General features: G+C 46.2%; 1 protein-coding gene across 3 annotated transcripts; it reads right to left on the reverse strand.

The window, feature by feature from the left end:
- Nucleotides 1-258: 258 nt before the first annotated feature.
- fcho2 (FCH and mu domain containing endocytic adaptor 2) lies at nt 259-18,972 on the reverse strand. Of its 3 annotated transcripts, XM_049737308.2 has the most exons (28): nt 18,560-18,972; nt 15,441-15,532; nt 14,878-14,952; nt 14,674-14,815; nt 14,436-14,588; nt 14,192-14,296; nt 13,794-13,892; nt 12,693-12,789; nt 10,621-10,665; nt 10,469-10,538; nt 10,372-10,393; nt 10,117-10,173; nt 9,737-9,796; nt 9,424-9,597; nt 7,334-7,358; nt 6,641-6,680; nt 6,324-6,409; nt 4,467-4,576; nt 4,267-4,396; nt 4,035-4,100; nt 3,833-3,892; nt 3,375-3,486; nt 3,117-3,272; nt 2,351-2,483; nt 2,085-2,284; nt 1,913-1,977; nt 1,540-1,704; nt 259-1,419 (listed from the first exon to the last, which is right to left on the reverse strand). In XM_049737308.2, exons 1-28 carry the CDS (start codon nt 18,590-18,592, stop codon nt 1,397-1,399), a joined length of 2,595 nt encoding a protein of 864 aa, XP_049593265.1. In that variant the 5' UTR covers nt 18,593-18,972; the 3' UTR covers nt 259-1,396. The 3 variants fall into 3 exon arrangements, with proteins under 3 accessions (XP_049593265.1, XP_049593266.1, XP_049593267.1); XM_049737309.2 differs by lacking the exon at nt 4,035-4,100 and having other exon boundaries at nt 18,560-18,971; XM_049737310.2 differs by lacking the exons at nt 3,833-3,892; nt 4,035-4,100 and having other exon boundaries at nt 18,560-18,969.
- Between the last annotated feature and the right edge of the window lie 159 nt (nt 18,973-19,131).

A 19,131-nucleotide genomic window follows, 5' to 3' on the forward strand; every position in this document is an offset into this window, starting at 1 on the left:
ATAAATAAAGAAAGTTTTGCATCTTAAAAACTCAAGAACAGTAATTTGGTCTTCTATCCATCTATCTGAAAATGACTTTATATTATTTAAAATTTTGGGGGGCAATTTGGCCTTTTTGTTCACAGCTTTTGTTTTCAGATTTTTTTTTTTTTAGATTTTGTGTTGGAGTGGGCTATGACGAAATTTTGCCAAAACCATTTTTGATGTAATATCTACAAAGAAACATAAGAAAACAATTTGAAATAAACGACACCAAGCTTAAAGTAGTCATTCATATATTTGTATATATATTCATATATTACAAATTTAATACAGGCACAGTGAGAATTCATTACGGAGACAAAAAAAGTGGCTGATACTTGTAAAAAAATGTACAATGTATGAGATTCATTTACACAAATTTGCTTTAAAAAAAGAAACTCTTGTTAAATACAAACACAAAGAAAAAGTGACCAAAGATAGCGGCTCGTAAATACGACGTCTTTTCTTTCCATTTTTGTTGTTGAGGGCGAGCAAGTACCAGCTTGCTAAAAGTAGCGCTTCGTATCGAATACTTCAAATGGACGATTCCGATCGGGCGTCTATTTTTTTTTTTTTGTGTGTCTAAGTCAGACGAAGCTAGCGCTCGACAAAATATAAAGACGACGAGACACCGGGAGCGTAAGGCTGGAGAAAAAGCCTCCGATTGGCAATTTTCATTTTTCCGGAAGACGTCCTTTCCATATCCTAACGAGTGACGCTATCGTTTAGGCTGATTGGGCACAAAATGTTGAAGGACAAAAAAAAAAAAAAACCCAAACAATCTTCAAGTTTTGTTGAAAGGCTACGAGTTAGTTTCTTAAAGCATTGCAACGCCTTTACAGTTGTTTCCAAAAACATTTCAAAAAGAGCCCTGAAACCCTAATGCGCTTTTCAATAAGTTTTACAAGGAGGCACTGGGGTCCTTTTTTTTTTTTGCCTTCTCTTTTTGTGCTACTAGACAACGCGCCCATCATTGCACGTTTAAAGAGCAACAAAATACTCTTATTTTTTTTAGCTGTTAATATTTACACAGTGTGCGGCGTTACGGTCAGAGAAAAGAAGAGTGCCTGAAAAGATTGTTAGTGCACATGTTTTTTTTTTCGTCTTCCTTTTTTTTTTTGATTTCAAACATACAGCGATGAGCTCAAGAAAATGCTGGAGTATAAAGAGCCTGAAAATACGCTACACATGCCCCCCCCCCCAAAAGCTCACCTTGGTGTTGCTTTTATTTCTTCTCCATTCAACAGTGTTCAGTACTCAGTGCTGCTTTATTGTAGTGATTCCCACCGACGACAGGGGGTCCTGGGCAACTTTTGTTTAAAGCAAGATAAGGCCATTTTTTTTCTTTCTTTTTTTTTTTTTTCTGAGAACAGTCTCAGAAATCTGCCATATAGCGACCTGAGAGGAGAAAGACGCAGCAACGTTCATATAATTGTGATATATGGCATGTTCTGTTGCTACTTGATTTTGGACTGCATGAAGATTTTTTTCTTTTTTTTTGTGTGTGTGTGGACCTACCTGTGGCGAACCTCTTCTTGCTGAGCGATAGCCTGTAGCCGCTGCCCTGTAGTTCCATGTCAACGCCCGACAGCGTACTGCCCTCACTCATGAATTGCACCGCCAGCGTGGACGGGTTGGACGGCCCATTGGACAGCTCAAATTTGGCCCGCAGGGAGCCGGCACCTATCCAGAAAAGAAAACAGACAATTGCGCTAGTTTAAAAAAGTTAATACGGCGGGTACCTCGACTTACGAGCGACCCGACTTGACTAACTATAGTGACAGCAAAATGCAAAAAAGTTTTTCAATTTGATGTTGCTAGCCTAATGCTAAATCAAAAAGCAAAAACACCATAGACGTGCGAGCAAAATTTGCTTAAATCAAGGCAACACCTTCGTTTTCAGACTTTTCCGAGATGTCACTCAGCTTCCAAAGACATTTATTCTGCTCTGCGTTCCTGAAAGGACACCAAGAAATGCACACATAAAACACAAAAGTGTTTTTCACACCAAATTATAGCTCAGAAGTCGTTTTGTTTTCTTGGTGCGCACATGCTGGTCTCACCAGAGGGCGACGGGCAGCGACTGCATGCTGGTGACGCCTCCGTCCACGGGCACCAGGATCTGCGGGTTGCCGAGCGGCCCCGGCGTGGTCATGGCATCCGGGTTGTAGCGGTAGTCCACACGCAGGTCAGTGGAGCCCGGGGTGCACTTCCAGTACACGGCCAGGTTGAGCGGTGTGGAGCGGATGCCGTCCGACTGCACCTGCACGCCACAGCGCCACCTCAGCTGGCCCGCTTTTCACTTTGTGTGGTGCGGCGAGCAACGGACCTGGTACTTGAGGATGTCCACGTTGTAGTAGGAGGCGGCGGGGTTTTGCTCGGAGATCTTCCTGAGGTAGGTGGTCAGCGCTTGCATGTTGAACCAGAAGTCCCTGGACTCCGAGTCGCCCTGAGACGGATCGCTGCACGACACGTGCAAACGTAGTAGGTCACAACGCCTCGCATGCGTACGAGGAATAACGCTGCGCTCAATTATTCATCACTCCCTCACTTCTCTGCCCGTGTCAGCTTTGTGTGTGAAGATCCCCGTTGTGTACGAGCAGCTACTAAATCATGGATTCCGTTTGATTCAATTAGTCCAGCGGAGGAAAAAGTAGGGAACGAACGGCTCCAATATAGGAACGAGTCAAACTGAAGACGTCTCCTTCACCGCGAGGTTTTAAATGTTTTTTTTTTTAGAAAGTTATTTATTTAAAACGAATATTTGTAATCATCAACAGACTTACTACTGGTCTTTTTTACTAATACCACCTGCTGATGACATCACAAAACGCCAGAGCAGACACTTTCAATTTTTTTTTTTTTTTTTTTCCCTACACAGTAAAGCGCAGGCTGACCGCAAGTAGGAGCGAGCGCTAAATGGAGTGGACGGGCCACGAAGCGGGTCGATGTTTGCTATTGCAGGCGCACGTCTGCTGGAAACTTTTTGCCTGACAGCTTAATGACACGTTCAGATCTGCCCGATAATTCAATTAGAATAATTCACGCATTCCCCGTGGCTTAAACGATGGCCCCGTGCTTCCAAAAAAGGTTACCTGAAGAGCAGCTGCTGGTTGGGGAGAATCTGTTCCAGCCGGCCGGCGTTCTTCAACTTGAAGGTGAGGACGGCGGGCGAGGGGTTGCCCGTGAACACCTTGATGATGCCCGAGGGGAACGACAGCGTCATGTCGCCTGTGATCTTCACGATGCACCTGGAGGACAACGTGGTGAAAAGGCTCAAAAAATGGTTTTGAGAGTGGCCAATTAATGATGTGGGGTGCTGACACCCAAACTTGTGTCTGCAGCGAGCTCACTTGGTGGGGTCGGCGCCTTTAAAGTAGGCATTGACAGACTCGGTGAAGGCCACAGCGATGGGCAACGCATCCTGGGACGCCAGCGTCACAGGGCTGGGACCGCGGGACGTGCCTGCAAGACAACGAGACCGGGAAAATAAATATCGACTCAGCCGTTATCATTTTATTTTTTTGCTATTAGAGGAATAACGACCATATTATCAAGCTAGGCTTATATGTTATTTGTTAAAGTTGCTAACAAGACTCAATATTTTGTAAGGGAGCTCTTTGCCGTTCACAGCCATGCTGTTAGACCACGTGCTTCGCAAAAACATGGCTCAGCTCGGTTAGCAACATTTCTGTTCGTTAGGATGTCGAGATGCCAACATGTCATTCGCACAAAACCAGTGGATGCTGTTGGGAGTGAGTGGGAGAGCAGGCGGTCAAGACGCAAGTAGGGAGAGGGCCGTCCCGGATACCTGCTGGTGTTTCACATCGCCTCTCAAAGGTGGGCAGCTTGGAGACAAACATGTCGTCTTCTTTAATCCAAACAAGGAGAGGAGGAGGACACAAACGTGAGAGGACCGAGTGACAAATGCATACTAAATATTGCACACTAAACTTAATATCTATGGACACAATATTTGAGTGTCGCAAATGGTTTGGGAAGGACAAACTCACTTTGACTAAAAGGGAAGAAAGAAGGAAAACAAGAAGATGAGACTTCCGACACGGGAACATTGGGGCCTGCCAGACGGGGAAGAGGGAACAGGAAGTGGAAAAGGACACAGCACTTCACAAAAACGTAGAAATTAACAATACGACAGAAAACAAAGAAAAACATTGGGAGCCAAAGAGATTTAAAAAAAGAGATGAACGTAGAAGGGATTTGACAAAATGGCTGGCTTCTCACCGACAGTGGGAGTGTTTGCGGCGCTGAGCGAGGCGTTGGATGACAGCGACGACGAGCTCTCGGCGCGGGCCAGTGGCGCGGCGGGGGGCGGGCTGGCGCCGGGGGCCTTGGGCGGACTAAAAGGTCTCGCCTGGGAAAAAAAAAAAATAAAAAACATAAGTCATTACTCCAACTGTTTTCAACTGTTTATTTCTACTCACAATTTCATTGATGCCGCCGAGTTTTCCCGTGGGGAGTTTGGGTCTGGAGGAGGGGCGGGGCGGCGGCACCAGCACGCCCGACGTCAGAGGGGTTGTCGGACGGTTGGGAGCTAAAAACACAAGATGACCATTAGTAGTAGCAAAAAAAAACAAAAAAAAAAAACATGCAGATTTGCTGCGAGGGTGATTCGTTAGTTGCATCTCAGGCCAAAATCAAGTGAAACTCACTGACTAAATTCAACACACAAACAAGAAAAAAACAGCCAGCAGGTCAAAATAAAAAAAAAATACATTCAAACACAAGAAAAAAACAGGCAGCAGTCTAAATTGAAAAAACACCAAATAAAACAAGCAGCGATTGAAATAAATAAATGGGGTAAAAACGAACACATAAATTGACAATTCCAATGAAATAACACACAAAGTATGAAAAACAGATAAACACAACAAATGAATGAAAATATAAAACAAGCCACAAGTCAATTAAAACAAAGTACACAATGACACACTAAAATAAAAAAACAGGTCGTCAAAAAATACATTTCAATAAATCCAAATCAATACATAAAACAAAAAAAGCAGATTAAAATTGATAATAGGCAAGAAAAATAAAAACAGGCTAGTTTTCAAAAATATATTAAAAAAAAAAAGTACATTAAAAATACAACACAAATCATAATAAGGCGGCCTAAAGAAATACAACGAAACCACACAAGCCATCAAAGTAGCTCAAAGTGCAAGCGTGCGGTTACCCGGCAGTATTTGCGCTTCGCTCGAGCCCAAGAACGTGTCGGAAAACCCTCTGACGGCTTTTCCGTAGGCGTCGGCCGAGTCGTCCGACAGAAAGCGGCTAGCCCTCCCGGGCGGCCGCCACCCGGGAGCCTTCTTGTCCCCGAAGGCGATCCACTGGCTTTGGGCCCACGACACGGAGGACAGGGCGTCGTCGGCGCCGTCGCCCGATGAGCCGCTGGCATCCGCTTCAGGCGGCAACCTGATGGGGGCGCTGTGCGCCCGGGCGGGTGGCAGGCGGGTTGTTTGGAAAGGCGCCTCTGGCGAGTCCCACGGCGACGACGTGGATGACGAGAACGACGAGACGTCTTTGGACCGTTCGGCCAAAGGGGGCGAGCGCTCGGGCGCCGTTTCTGCCAAAGCTTTCGGAGAAACAGCGGTCCAAAGCAGAAAATATGGCCCATGTAGAAAATGTCAACACACCCCTATTTCAAATGCTTCATTTTCTTTTTTTTTTTTTTTTATCTTATTCCACTGGACAGTTTATTGCCACATGACGGCAATAAAAAAATAAATAAAATTAGTAGACGACGTTAAGAATAATCACACAACAGCAAACCTAAGGGTGGCGCGGGAGAATTGTACCTGCCGTGGCTTGTGACTCTCGCGTCAGAAAAGATGGAGGGGAGAGGACAATACAGGCAAGGTCTGCCGAGAGCAAGTACACATCAAAAAAACATCCCCAAAATAATAATTGACTCGTTCAAAACCACAGTGAAGAAAGTGAAGGAAGAATAAACAAACAAGAACTCTGTCATGATCTTAGCCGAGATAATCACCAGTTGCTCTTTTTGACTTTGAAGCTTTGACAGTAACGAGACGGTGTTTGACAACATACGTGCCGGGGGGCTTTCACGGCCGACCCGCTCGACCCCGACGAGGTGCCAATTAACGGCGGATTACAGCTGAGCCTGGGCGGCGGCTCAAAGCCGACGTCACGCCTCCGCAAAAGCGCCGCACGGAAGTAAGCTGAGCTATCCTACGTCAAGTGACTCAAACTAAGAGAAAGTGTGTGTGCGTGTGTGTGTTCTCAACTACGAGCCGGACATCCAAAAAGTGTTTGTTTACCTGCGGACGCGGCCACGGGTTGGGAGGAAGCTGCGGTCAGAAAAGGGCCGAGCGGATCCAAGGACAGGAGGTCATTGTTGCTCAGTCTGCCACGCACACCAGATAGGAAGAAGTCATTAGAACAATTTGGAAAGCAAGATCGATTGGCTAAATGTGAAAATAATTGAGTCAAGACATTTCAACTTTTTTTTTTTTAATCTTAATTTAGCATCTAAACACATCCTGACTCAGCCAATCAAAGTGGCCCTTGAGCGCCAAAGTTTAACCCCGCCGCCAAGACATATAAAGAAAGCAAAAAAGTAGGTGGCGCCACTCACTCGTATGAAGCCGGCACTCGCGCTTTGGCTAGCTCGTCACCTGCGGGGAGGAAAAGAAGAATTTTCAGCCACGGGTCGCTCGCCGGTTGCCAGACAGACACACGGTTGTCACACAAGGAGTGTTAAAAATCGATAAAAGGACGCTCGCCAAATCCTGATTAATTGTATCCGGGTCACCCGGCAACCGGTGCGGATCAAGTGGATCCAGATGAGCTCAGTCACATCTGAATCGTGTCAAATAATTTAAAAAATTGGACGTGCACAGAAATGACTGACATCGCAAATGTACACAGACAGAATACGTGCCGTTTATTTTGGATGACATCATCGTTGCGTTTCCTCAGACCAATAGCTGCTCAAAAAGCTCGACTAATCAAAACACAACCTTTCCGGGGGAAAAAGAAAAAAAAAAACTTTCCGAATTGATAGCGGCTGTTTTTCCAGCGGAGCAAAGACAGATAACCCATCTGGGAGCCAAAAACGTCGGGGGGATTATTTGTGACATGTTAAAATACAAGCGGCCAATTAAGCGATTAATCTCCCGTTCGCGCCGGCCGGCGGGAGGCAAACAAACGCCGACGCTGGCGTGCCCGGGAGAAGAACAGCTATTTGCTTTTTTTCCCCGGGACGTGTTGCTCTTGGCTCGGCTTTCTGGATGAAGACGCACTTTTTGGGGGAGGAGAAAATACTCACTGGATTGGTTCCTCCGCATTTGACCCTGTAAAAAAACAGAGTGAAACAGTCAATTTATTTGGGGTGTTAGTTTTTATTTTTCTATTTAATACTTTATATTTTATTATTTACCAAGTGTACACAATGAACTTTATCCTGAACTTTTTTTTTTCACCTGCTCAGTGCCAGCCGGGAAAAATAAAGCTTTCAAAAGTTGAAAAAAAAAAGGAATTAATTACACCCAATGGTCGGTCGGGGAGCGAATGAGCCGGTAAATCAAGCTTAATGTTGTTGGAAGCCATCGCTCGGGGACGACCAGACTAAAGCGTAAATCTGCAGTGTCAGGCCGCGTAACACAAGATGCTCGGCTCGGCTCTCCTCTGCGCGAGTGTGTGTGTGTGTGTGAGAAACAACAAAATGGCTCAGAGGAACACAAACCAGGCCAGGTTCCGTCCCACCCGGCACCAAGCAGCAAATGGGTTCAATTACGGCTCTCGTCAGTGACCGCACACACATACACACGTGCGTATAAATAGAAAAAGAGGTGGAGGGAGAGCCAAACAGGAGGTGGGGAAGAAAAAAAAAAGAAAAAAAAGAGACATTTCAATAATTGACACCAGACGACGTAATTGTGTCAGCAACCGAGAGGATGATGGATGGCGACTTTAATGGGGAAACCTCCTGTCAAAATAAACAGGAAGTGACACGGGGCGCCCGTCCAGGCAGTGCTGCACAGGTGACAAATTCTCGCGGGCTAGATTGACCAAAAAAAAAAAAATCATGACCAAACCCGGGTCAAATGATGAGGTGATGACTATAGCTGCCCACACAAAAATTGCCTGAAAGCGATGCTTGAGTAAATAAAATAACTCTGAAAATACCTGACGTAAACTTGAAGCCAAACCAGATTCCCAAATGAGAGTTTGCCGGTAATAACTCGGACAGGGGCCAAAAACTTCAGAAATGGATGCTTTAAAAAGAAACATATCTGGAGTGTGTAAAGTGTGTGAGGAGAAAGAACGTAAACAGAGGAGCGGTGGAGGGCAAAAATGGAGAGTGTGCCCTATCCTTGCCACGCCAAGCCTGGCACGCACACACAACTTGAATATTTAATGACTGATTATTTTCAGAGCGAATGAGGCTGTGTGTGTGTGTGTATGTGTGTGTGTGTGAGACCATCTGCTGCCACATATTCCTTTTAAATGCGTGTGTGTGTGTGTGTGTGTGTGTTAGAAAAAGTTTTTTTTAGAGAGTTAAAACCAAAAAAAAAAAAGTATAAAAATATAACTATCAATAATTAACAACTGCTGGATAAATGCAGAAGCAAGTCTGAACTAAGCTTAAGAATGCAAAATCTTTTTTTTAAAAAAATGTCTTAAATATATTTTGTTTTGTATATTATACAATTATTCAACTCTCCTTTATCTACTTTTGCATTAAAACAAATTTCTATAGATAGACAAAGTTGATTTTATGTTTAAAAAGTTTTTCATGTTAAAATAAGTTATTAAATACAACAACAAAATATTATAACTGTCAACCAAAATGGTGTGAGGGTTTGTCTGACCTGCATTAACAAGAATTACCATGTTACATCCAGCAGAATTATTTTTTGTTGGCTAAACACACAGCAGGTCGCATTGACCCATGCAGATTGTCCAAACTAATTCCAGAAATATTAGTTGAAAATCCCCAAGTCAAGGTAATATATCCGGAAAAATTTTCGTAAACAGAATTTAACTTTGTGTGCTGCTAAGTAGCGGACCTGGCGGGGTGGGGGATTCTGGGGGGGGGTTGTGGTGGTGGTGGGGGGCAGCAAAGCAATCACGTAAAGCCGCATGTGACTCACGAGCTAATGCTCAAGCTCTTGTTAAGTATAAAAATAAATGCCTTGAAAGGCCAGGAATGCCACCGGCGTTCTGTGCCCAAGCATGACTACAACATTCCCCTGACGCCCTCTAGCGGTGCAAAGCGGGAGCGCTCTTCCCCAGGCACTGACAAAACATGTGGCAGGATTTTTCTGAACGCCTGTGGCTGTAAACGTGCTATAAAGAGACAACACTTATTCACAAGAAAGCAAAATGAAAAACCCCGTTTGCGGACGTACGTACCGAGGTAGATGGCGACAGGACAATGTTGCCGATGGAGGCCTTGAGCTCGTCGATGGTGGCCCGGTTCTGGTCCGTGCCGTTGTTGGCTTGCACGGGCTTGATCTCCACGTGGAACTTGCGTGGCTCCTCCTCATCCTCTGAGTCGCTGGACGAGTAGAAGGAATTCTCTTTGGCATGTTGGCCCCGTCACGTTAAGGAAATGACAGGAGCAAAAAGGAGAAACAAAGAAATGTACTGACTAAGGCAGGGATTTTTTTTGGTCTTATAAATCAAATGACAATTAGTAAAGGGCAATAACATCGTCTCAAAGGATATCATTCCCGATGGATTCCGGCCGGATGCAGAAACCCTCGTCATCAACTCGAGGAACATTCTGCAAAAGGAAAAAAAAAGAACAACAAATAAATCATATCAGCGAGGCAATCACAACGTTATTTCCCAAATAAATCAAGAAGAAAATGTCAACCTCAGCCATCAATTGAAAGTCCCTGTGTCAAACCAACATCATACGATGGCTACAAAATGTTTCTGTATTCAATTATAAGGTGTCCGTTAGAAAAAAAAATGTATTCGAGCAGAGGCGGTTATTTGAAGAAATACGGTAACTGTGCAAGAACTGGTGTGTAAGACTTCATCATTTATTACAGACGAAATACCATGCTGCAATGTGTGCGTGTGCGTTGGCTTGCTTACAGCGTTCTGAATGTCTATGGCCCCGTAGTATCCGGGGGGAGCGCCGTTGGCGGCGTTCTACGAGCATAAACAAAGACAAGCGCAATGAATGAATGAATGAGCAAATCTGCAAAACAAACAAGAGGGAAGCAGGGAGAGCCAGCCGGCCGACCGGCCGGGGAGAGAGAGCGAGTCACATGATCGAGTAGTACGAGGCGACACTAAACGAGCGCCGCTCCGCTCGACACGGCCGTGAAGAGGAACCCGTTCACTCACACTTTCTGCCTCCGTCGATTCCCTGCCAGACAAAACGGGGTCCATCAACATGTCTGAAGATGTGATAAGGCGGCGTCGCTTTTCATGGCCAACTTACGTGGAGTCTGTGTCTTTGTCTTTCCGGCGCCCCGGGATGCCAAACGGCTTTCTCCTCCTGGGTTTGGCACCTTTGACAAAACACAATGTCGTTCGTTGATTTAAACAAACGTGGCATCGTAGGTTTATGAATGGCCAAACTAAATGTCCTACCTTCCGTAGCGATGGCAGCGTTACACTCCTCAAACTCAATGGGCCCTAATGAGGCGCAAAAACATTTTTAGGTTCATTTGGCACACAAAGGGTCAACGGGCCGCCGCTGCGAACCCTGCGAATGGACATCACGCAAGAGTTGCACACACACAAAAACGCACACGAGGGGGAGGTGGAAGGGAAGTTGGCGTGCGGCGCGGAGTGTATGGAAACAGAGCCGAGCCCAGCCCACGGGGCAGACGGGGTCAGTGACCGAGTCAAACGGACGTCTGGTGGCCGTCGCGGCCGGGAAAAAAAAAAAACCAACAAAAATCAGCTTTTGATTGACAAAATTCATCTATTGTTGCTATAGCATCATATAAAGTAGTGTGCAGACGTGACAGAGGACACGCAAGGTCTCGTAACCTCATTAGATTAAGACAAACACATCCCAGATTACGTGCCAGCAAGTGTCGGAAGCCACGCGAAGAAAAGTGCTCAGTCGGCTTACGGGACGGGACCCCCTTCTCGACTTAGCGCATCAAAAATCAATACAAACGCAGTTACATGAGAAAAGTTGCACACAAGTGAACTCCAGCGTCAAGGTGGAGCGCTCGCTGTTGCGTTGAGCCAACACGGCCTTCAAGACGGGAAGTGCGTTTTGGAATCAGAGCAGCTAGCGGAAGAGGCAGCACCCCCGCGGCGACGCACCGCGCTACGCTAACGCGTCGTGACCTGAAAAGAACAAAAGCCGCCCGTGTTTTCACTCGCAACGTATACATTAGCCGCGCCGTCAGCGAGCGCCGTCCTCTGGAGAGGGGAGGGGGGGGAGGGGGCGTGCTCCATTGATGCATTGTTTGGCGTGCGGCGGCGCCCCGATGTGAAGCGCAGGCAAGCGGCGAGTCACGAGAGGCGCCCATCACGCCAAGTCAAGTGGATAAAGTACACCGATGACTGATCTACTCTACTGTGCAATATCGGACTAACACACACACACGCACACTCATTGGCTGCACGCACTACTGTTTGTGTGTGTGTGCGGTTCATGGCAATCAAAACACAATTGACATTCAAGAATAGCAGATCACACGGGAGGATGGACAGATGCTGGAATCAAACTCGTAGGGACATTGAACTGACAGCTTGTGTGTGTTTTCAGGAGATATTATTGACTCGCCTCTACTGACGTTTGTTTATCTGAGGAAGATGTTTCCTTTTTTTCCCTGGACTTAGTCAGGAGGGCACTCGTGCATGAGCAGCGGATGCTTCCCCCCCCCCCCCCTCATCTTCAAATCGCATATGCTTGGCATGACACTGGCGGGGCGGGTCGCTTTTGCTTGAATTGAGGTGGGCGGGGGGGCAGAGTTTGCGTGTCTGGCCGGCCGCCAGTTGACAGCTCAGCTGGATATCGTTGAACACTCCAAACCCTAACCCCCCCTTCACCTCCTCGCAGCGTGTCACTTTGGGATCGTTTCCGCAATAAAAAGGTGATTCAAGCTCGCCGGCTGAAGCGGAGGTGGGAAAAGGTCGGCCCGCGGGCGACACGCGGCCCGCTTTGTTTACACACACACACTGCAGAGGTGAGCCGCCTGCGTGCCTGACGTAATGCTACGCTTGAGCGGAGATGGGGGTGGAGGATGAAGGGGCGGAGACGTCACAGCACTCGGGGGCTTTAAATATTCACACGCATCACATTTTGGGGGGAGATTAGCATATTGGTGACACAGTTTGTCTTCAGTAGCATAATGAAAGTTCATCACAACAAGGTGAAGAGCGGGGAGGGATACAAAGTTTACACAAGAGTCATTGTTGAGCTTTGACCTGGCCGAAAAGCTCGGCCGTGCCCGCTTAAGTCAAAGCCCCCCACGTGACGCACGCTTACTGGAATGCCAAGCCTGCCCGCCCGCCTACCTTGACGGCGGATTAGCACGATGGAGCGTGATGGCCGCTCGGCTCCGTAGCGCCGCCGCCCACAACTGACCTGATGATTATTGGACTGAATTCGTAAAACGCAACGCAGGACGAAAGCGCAACACAAATAAAAAAATAAAATAAAATAAATCTTGCCCAAAAAGAACACACAAATGGCTTACCTGGTCTCTCCTTGCCAGTTCCTTTGCTTTCAGCCAGTTTCTGTATTAAGCTCTCCACTGAGGTGTTCTCCACGTTTCTCACAAATTCATTATGAACCTGCACAATGGCAAAAAAACACATCTATTTATTAGAAGAAGAAAAAAACCCACTTAGAAAAAACATAAATAGTTCTTTGCGATCATAAAAAAAAGAAATCACAAATGCACAACTGTTGCCAGCGTCGCCCCTTTGTGGCCGCAGGAGGCAGCGCGGCGCCGTTTGTTTACAGAGCGGATGCCATGGACAGGCTCGGAGGAACCGGAAAAGCGCCGAGTGCCCGTGTCACCATCACGCCATTTAGATGTGCGTGATATATGTATGAGTGACTCTCACACAAACACACACGTATGGAACACACACGCACACACACCCTGGCCCTGAGGGTCCTGTGGAGAGGTGGAGTGCATTAGCTTTGTGAGGAGAGCATGTTAGACGGAGGGTGAGGTGTAGGGTGGGGGGGGGGGGGGGGGGGGGGGGGGGCATGCTCACGCAAGCTGTCAGGTGGTGCTGCCATGAAGAGGGAGCACACATACACAACTCTCCATGGAGGCTTCCTTCAAGGCATCCCCGCTCTCACAAACACACACTCGAGCTCACTTACAAAAACAAACACAGCACGCACACTGACAGATACACCTGCCACACACAAACACACGCACACACTTGGTTCCCATCTAGCCCTTGAAAAGAGATTTTTGCACCCCCCCCCCAACTGTTCTTTCTCTTCTCACGCTTTTACTCTCCATGTTGGAAAGAGATTCCGGCTTGGTAGTGGAGCGCCTCTCGGTGAACCATGCAAGAAGCGCAACGCGGCGGGCACTATCCCGCTGCGTCTGCTTTCCAAGTTAGCAAACAAGCGGAGACGACGCCGGGAAGTGTTTTCGATTGTTTCTGATCACTTTTTAATTGCGGGGCGCGGAAGGCTGAAAGGCGCGTTTCCTGCATGCCAGTTAAACAATTAGCGAGATCAAAGCTGACGGTAATTGCCACGACGCCCGGTGAAGCGCCCGGCTAACCTTCGCCGCTGGAATGTTCCGGAGCGTGCGCGAGCGTGCACTCACCTCCCCGATCTGGACGTGCGTTTCGTCCACGGACTGCGAGTATGACTGGATGATGTCCTTCATGTGGAGGACGTGGCTTTCTTCAATGTCTTGGAATTTCTGTAATCAAACGACACAAAACATTCAAACCAATAGTGGCCAAACTAAAAATATATATATATATTTCTTACTTTGGCAACAATTTGCTCTATGCGCCCCCCCACCAGTCTAAACAGTGTTCTGACTAATGTTGGACTAAGAATGCTTAAATGTTGTGGCCTTATAGCGCCCTCTGCTGGCGACTGAAGTTGACGTCACACCGCCCTCAGGATCTCATTGCAAACGTTACAAGGAAAGAGGCGGTCCAACATATTATTGGGTTACTTTTTTATAATATTTAACTTTACGTGAAGTCATACCTGAGCTGTTTCCTTCATCTTGAGTTCAAAGTCGGACTTGGCGTAGGCGTATTTCTCCACATACGACTTGTAGGTCTCCGTGGCTTTTTTGGCTTTTATTCCCGCCTGGAAAAAATACAATAAACAGGCCAGGTTTTACAAAACCAACAGAAGAATATCCAGTTTCTCCTGGGTCCATTATCTTTGGTATCACGTGTGTTTGGTATTGGTGCCAAGGGATGAACCCGAGCTTTTCCAGTCCTACCTTGTCCACGTCCCTCTGGGTGGCGCCTTCTTTGCGGAGGCGCTCCTGCTCCACAGTTTTGGTGTTGTAGTTCTCCTTGGACTTCTGCAGGGCCTGCCCGGTGCTCTGGATATTCTGCACGGCCTCCAAGGTGGACGCAACCTCTTCTTTTGTCTAACCATCGGCACAACAATAACACGGTTATGTTTTGAATCAAAGGTATCGAATACTCAAAACCGAGGGACTGGGATAGGCTCACCTTCTTGTGCGCTTTGGCCTGCTCGTCCACGTACTTGTGTACATCTTTGATGAGCTCCTGCAGCTTGCGCACCAGCTCCATGTGGCACATGGCCAGCTTCTCCGTGGAGCCCTTGAACAGCTCCCACACCGGAGCAAATGTCCTGCGGCGGAGAGGCACGTTGACGTACGTTCACCTCTGTGATAAAAAGTGCGGTCGACTCACCCCAGCTGAGAAAAGTTCCCTGCCGTCTTGGCGAGCTTGGTCATGGACCTGGCGTACGCCTCTTCGATGACACTCCTGGAAGAGGAGAAAATGTTAAAAAAAAAAAGCCTTTCCAATCATGACTTGATTGGGAGCTGACCGTTTAACGTTTCTGCCACTAGAGGGCGACATAATCAAGCATTTGGGTCACTTCATGTACTATTAATGTTTTTCTATTACAGCATCAAATCGATTTATGTATTAATATTAATCAGAGATGCTATTATGTTACATATTATTTAGGTGAAAATCACATACTAATAGTCTAAAACATTTCAATGACTACTTTATTCATCAAAGATGCACTTTTATCAACATCAGTCTTGAACTATTATTTAGTTTTACATATTTTATCACGTTTCAATTTTCTTTGGCTTTATGTGGCTTTTGTGTGACATCAAAATTTGGATTATGCCTTTGCTGTGTCAATTTTGTGGGCTATAATAAAAAAAAAAAATTTAAAACGCCAGGTATAAGACAATACCTCAGTTTACATAGTACAATTTTTTTTTTGTTTTGTTTACCTCTCCCTGATGAAGTCGGTCAGCTCCTTGGAGGAAATCTGTCCATGTTTCATGTTGTGGTAGAGCACATCAAAGCCATTGTTCTTGTCACCCTGTCGAGAAACAAATGAAGGGATGTGAAAAACGTCATCTGTCGGCCGGCCCGGATTCTTCACCCACCGCCGAGACCTTTTCAAGTGCCCGCAGGCTTTGGAGTTGCCTCAGACTCAGCCTCGGGTCAAGTGTGCCCATCTCGGCCATGTTCAAGAAATATTTGGAGCGTCCAGAGTAAGTTTCTGCGAGACAGTCGGCGATATGCGTCTGCGGCACCGCCGGGCGACGGTGTCGACTTGTGCAAACGTATGAAAAATGCAAAAGCTGGCTCTGAATAATTTAAAATGTTGCCTTTGACTTGTTGAGTGATGCTTCGTATGCAGGTGTAAAAAGGTGAAGCGTTTCCCGTTTTATGTCGAGTCATCAGACTTTCATCAAGCGTCAGCTTCATTTTAATAAAGTGTTTGTTAGACTTCAGTCCAAGATACCGGCACGGAACGCAACCTCAGCAAGCATCCTCATTCTTGCCGAGTTGTTTCCTTGTTCCTGTATGCGCTGCCGACACAGTCAGCACTTGGACATGGGTCACACAAGCTCCCCAACCCCCCCCCCCCTTTTCTCTACTTGCATGACGCTTACTTCATCATGACTTCATTTGACTCTAGGGGAAATGTTAGAAAACAAGTTTGGCGGTGTTTGCTGCCCGCGGCAAACATGTTTAAAAACCGATGAGTCAGCAGCACGGCGCTCACGTAACCCTGGCACTAACAGAACGTTCACCATTTCTGTCCTGTTCGCTCAAAGCTCTTCTCACGTCCGGTTTAAGGTCAGAGCATTTTTGCCGAGGCCCTCCAAGGCCGCCACGCGCATCGATCGTGGGGAGGTGCAGAATGTATCGCGGGCGGGCTAAGTGGACTTTTATTTGGTCGGTTCATGTCCGGCCAGCCGGCAAGTAGACGCGGGAATGTTCAGGTAAGTGCAGTGGAAAAACACAGAAGGCCCAAATGGGAATGGCGCTCTCCGGGCAGCTTTTTGACAACAAAATTTCCCAATCTTTATTGAGCCAAGGCACATATTTTACCTGAAAAAAGAAAAACCACAAATAAGAATCTCACTGGCCTCAACACAATATTTAGTTTAACGCTGCGTTTGGATAAACAGACATCCTGTGCTGCCCTCTGCTGTTAATGGAAATTGACATTAAAGTGCCGATACACAACAAAATGATATTTAAATATTCACATTGAATGAATGCCTTGTGTACTTGTCTTTAAACTTGAATTACAACTTGATTGCACAAGCTTCCGCTTGAGACGGCAATATGATGAAACGCATCCGTTGCTGTCGTGGCGCCTCGGAAACATTCGATTCGCACCATTTGAGTTGCGCAATGGGTGTTTAGACACACACAATGCAGGCAAAGTGGCGAGCGGACACTTGGCGGTCAACGTTGTTAGCGTAGATTGCGTTCTTTTCACAAATTTGGCATCCTAAGGACGCGCGCTGCTTCCGACACGAGTATCTCTGATTTCTATTTGTGTGTGTGTGTGCGCTTTGGTTGATGATTTGCAGTCCAGTCAAAAGTAAACGGACGCGACCCCGAGTGCCAGCGTGTGTGTGCGTGCGCTCGGCGCATGTTAAACACACAGCTGATCTTTGCCATCACTGGATTCTCTTGTGGCCGAGGCACAAAGGGCAGACTGACGGAGTCGCTGGCCTCCTTTCCATTTAGTTCGCCACCGATTCGGTGTCAGCGAGTGCATCTTCTATTGACTCCAAAGGCCTAATAAAGACAATATAACAAGTGGAAGCACCCCTACTTGAGCGTAAGGGTTTCCAATTATAAAATGAGATCAAGATAAATGAGGTCAAATGCGGAAACTAATCATAGAATAATCCATATTATTTTTTCACAGGCTGTCTTTCAAAAACATTCTCGAATCAGCGGCTAAGCATGGCCAACCGATACCAAATCAACGGCTTTGTTGTTGTTGTAATGCAGAATTCCAGCCTAGGGGGCGACAGAAGCTGTAGATTGAAAATGAGGACTTTATTGGCAATTATATTATAAAATTTGTAAAATGTTAACTGTATAAGGAGTATCAAAAATCTATTAGTTAAATTTTTGGTACAGGTTTTGGCAAGGATCATGCAAGTTGACACACGCACCGGTCCGTGACTTTGACAGGCGTGATTTAAATCACCAACAAAAGGCTAGATTTTTATTCTTTAATACGGTACTGGCCTATGTCATATTTGAATATTTCCAGAAAATAACCTCCCAGACAACTTTTAAATACAATTTGATCACAGTAAGTTGACATAAGAATGACAGGTGCTTTTTGGCTTACTTTTTGTAATTTACTCAAAGCCAACATGTTTTAAAATGTGACTCATCTGCAGCTACTTTGCCCTTTAGAGAACGCCACTACTAATAAAAGGAGAAGAACATTAACATAAAAACGTAAAAAAAGTGATATGACTTAATATGTAAAATACTGATTAACTTGTGTCCTGCCTTGACTTGTTTGAGCTAGCATAGCCACGTCAGATCATGCTCGTGGTAAAGCGACCTTTGAGCATGAGAAAAACGACATTGCACGTCATAAACAGCTGCTTTTATACTAAACAACGACATTTCAAACGATTACAAAGGGAGTCATTATGTGTTTTAAAAAGCATTAGAAACTTTCGAAACATCTGGCCTCTCACTGAAACTTCACGGAAGGAAGAAAAATGACGCGTAAAAGGACCCCTAGGGGCTGTGATTGACAATCATGGCAGCCAATGGCCTCCTCGGAAAGAGATGCGAGCGTTACAAGACGGCCAATCGGTAGTGGTATAATGAAAAAAAGGGGCGGATACGTTTGGATTTTCAAGCTTGGTGGGTTCTCGCTTTCCCTTCAAAGGCCCTGCCAAATTCCGGCGTTGGCTAAATAACACAATATTGATAACAACAACAAGTAACGACAGCGAAATACTTTAGCCTGAAATAAAGTTTTTTTGTTGAGAACACCAAATGTATACATACAAAATGAAACGACCAAAGACCAGGTGTAAACACACCAAATTGAGATACAACCTACCCAGAAATTGTCCACGAAGTAGGGCGTAATCATTTTGTTCTCGTCGTCCTCTTCGCCGCCAACACTTGGGGAAAAACTTTAGTTTTGTCTTTAAAAAAATGACCAAATTCATCCACTACAAGCTCCCGCTTGGTTCCTGCTCCGTTGCTCTTTCTTCCCCCCGCCCCGTCTCGCCCCGTCGGGGTTCGCCTCCTTTCCTTCTGCACTCTTTTTCTTCCCTCCTCCCTCGTCAGCCGACAAAACTCCACCTCTCCGCCCGCCCGGTCCCTCTTTCGGTTGTCCAAGTTGTCACTCGCTAGTGTCGGTCGGTCAACAACGACGAATTGAACCAAGCTGGATTTAATTGCACTGCCTATAGCGTAGGGGAAAGCAAAAAAGAAAGAAGCAAAAGGCCGGGAAAAGGCAAAATGTAATGGTGCGTTCATTGACGTTCAGGAAACTCTGAGATGCGTTTAGTGTCTGACGAAAAGCGTAAAACTGCAACGACAGGGACTCAAGTGTCGTACAATTACGACTCAATTCTCATGATGTATTTGTTTCAGTAATATTACAACTTTATTCTCGCAGCTTCC

Source organism: Syngnathus scovelli, chromosome 13 (assembly GCF_024217435.2).
Source record: "Syngnathus scovelli strain Florida chromosome 13, RoL_Ssco_1.2, whole genome shotgun sequence".
Taxonomy (NCBI): Eukaryota; Metazoa; Chordata; class Actinopteri; order Syngnathiformes; family Syngnathidae; genus Syngnathus; species Syngnathus scovelli.

Excerpts from the sequence above, each read along its gene's own strand:
- fcho2 (XM_049737308.2), bottom strand. The coding sequence starts at position 18,592 with ATGATTACGCCCTACTTCGTGGACAATTTCTGG. Across the intron at positions 6,681-7,333 it reads AATGCGGAGGAACCAATCCA|GTGACGAGCTAGCCAAAGCG; the intron begins GTGAGTATTTTC and ends TCCTCCCCGCAG. Across the intron at positions 2,484-3,116 it reads AACCAGCAGCTGCTCTTCAG|CGATCCGTCTCAGGGCGACT; the intron begins GTAACCTTTTTT and ends CGTGTCGTGCAG.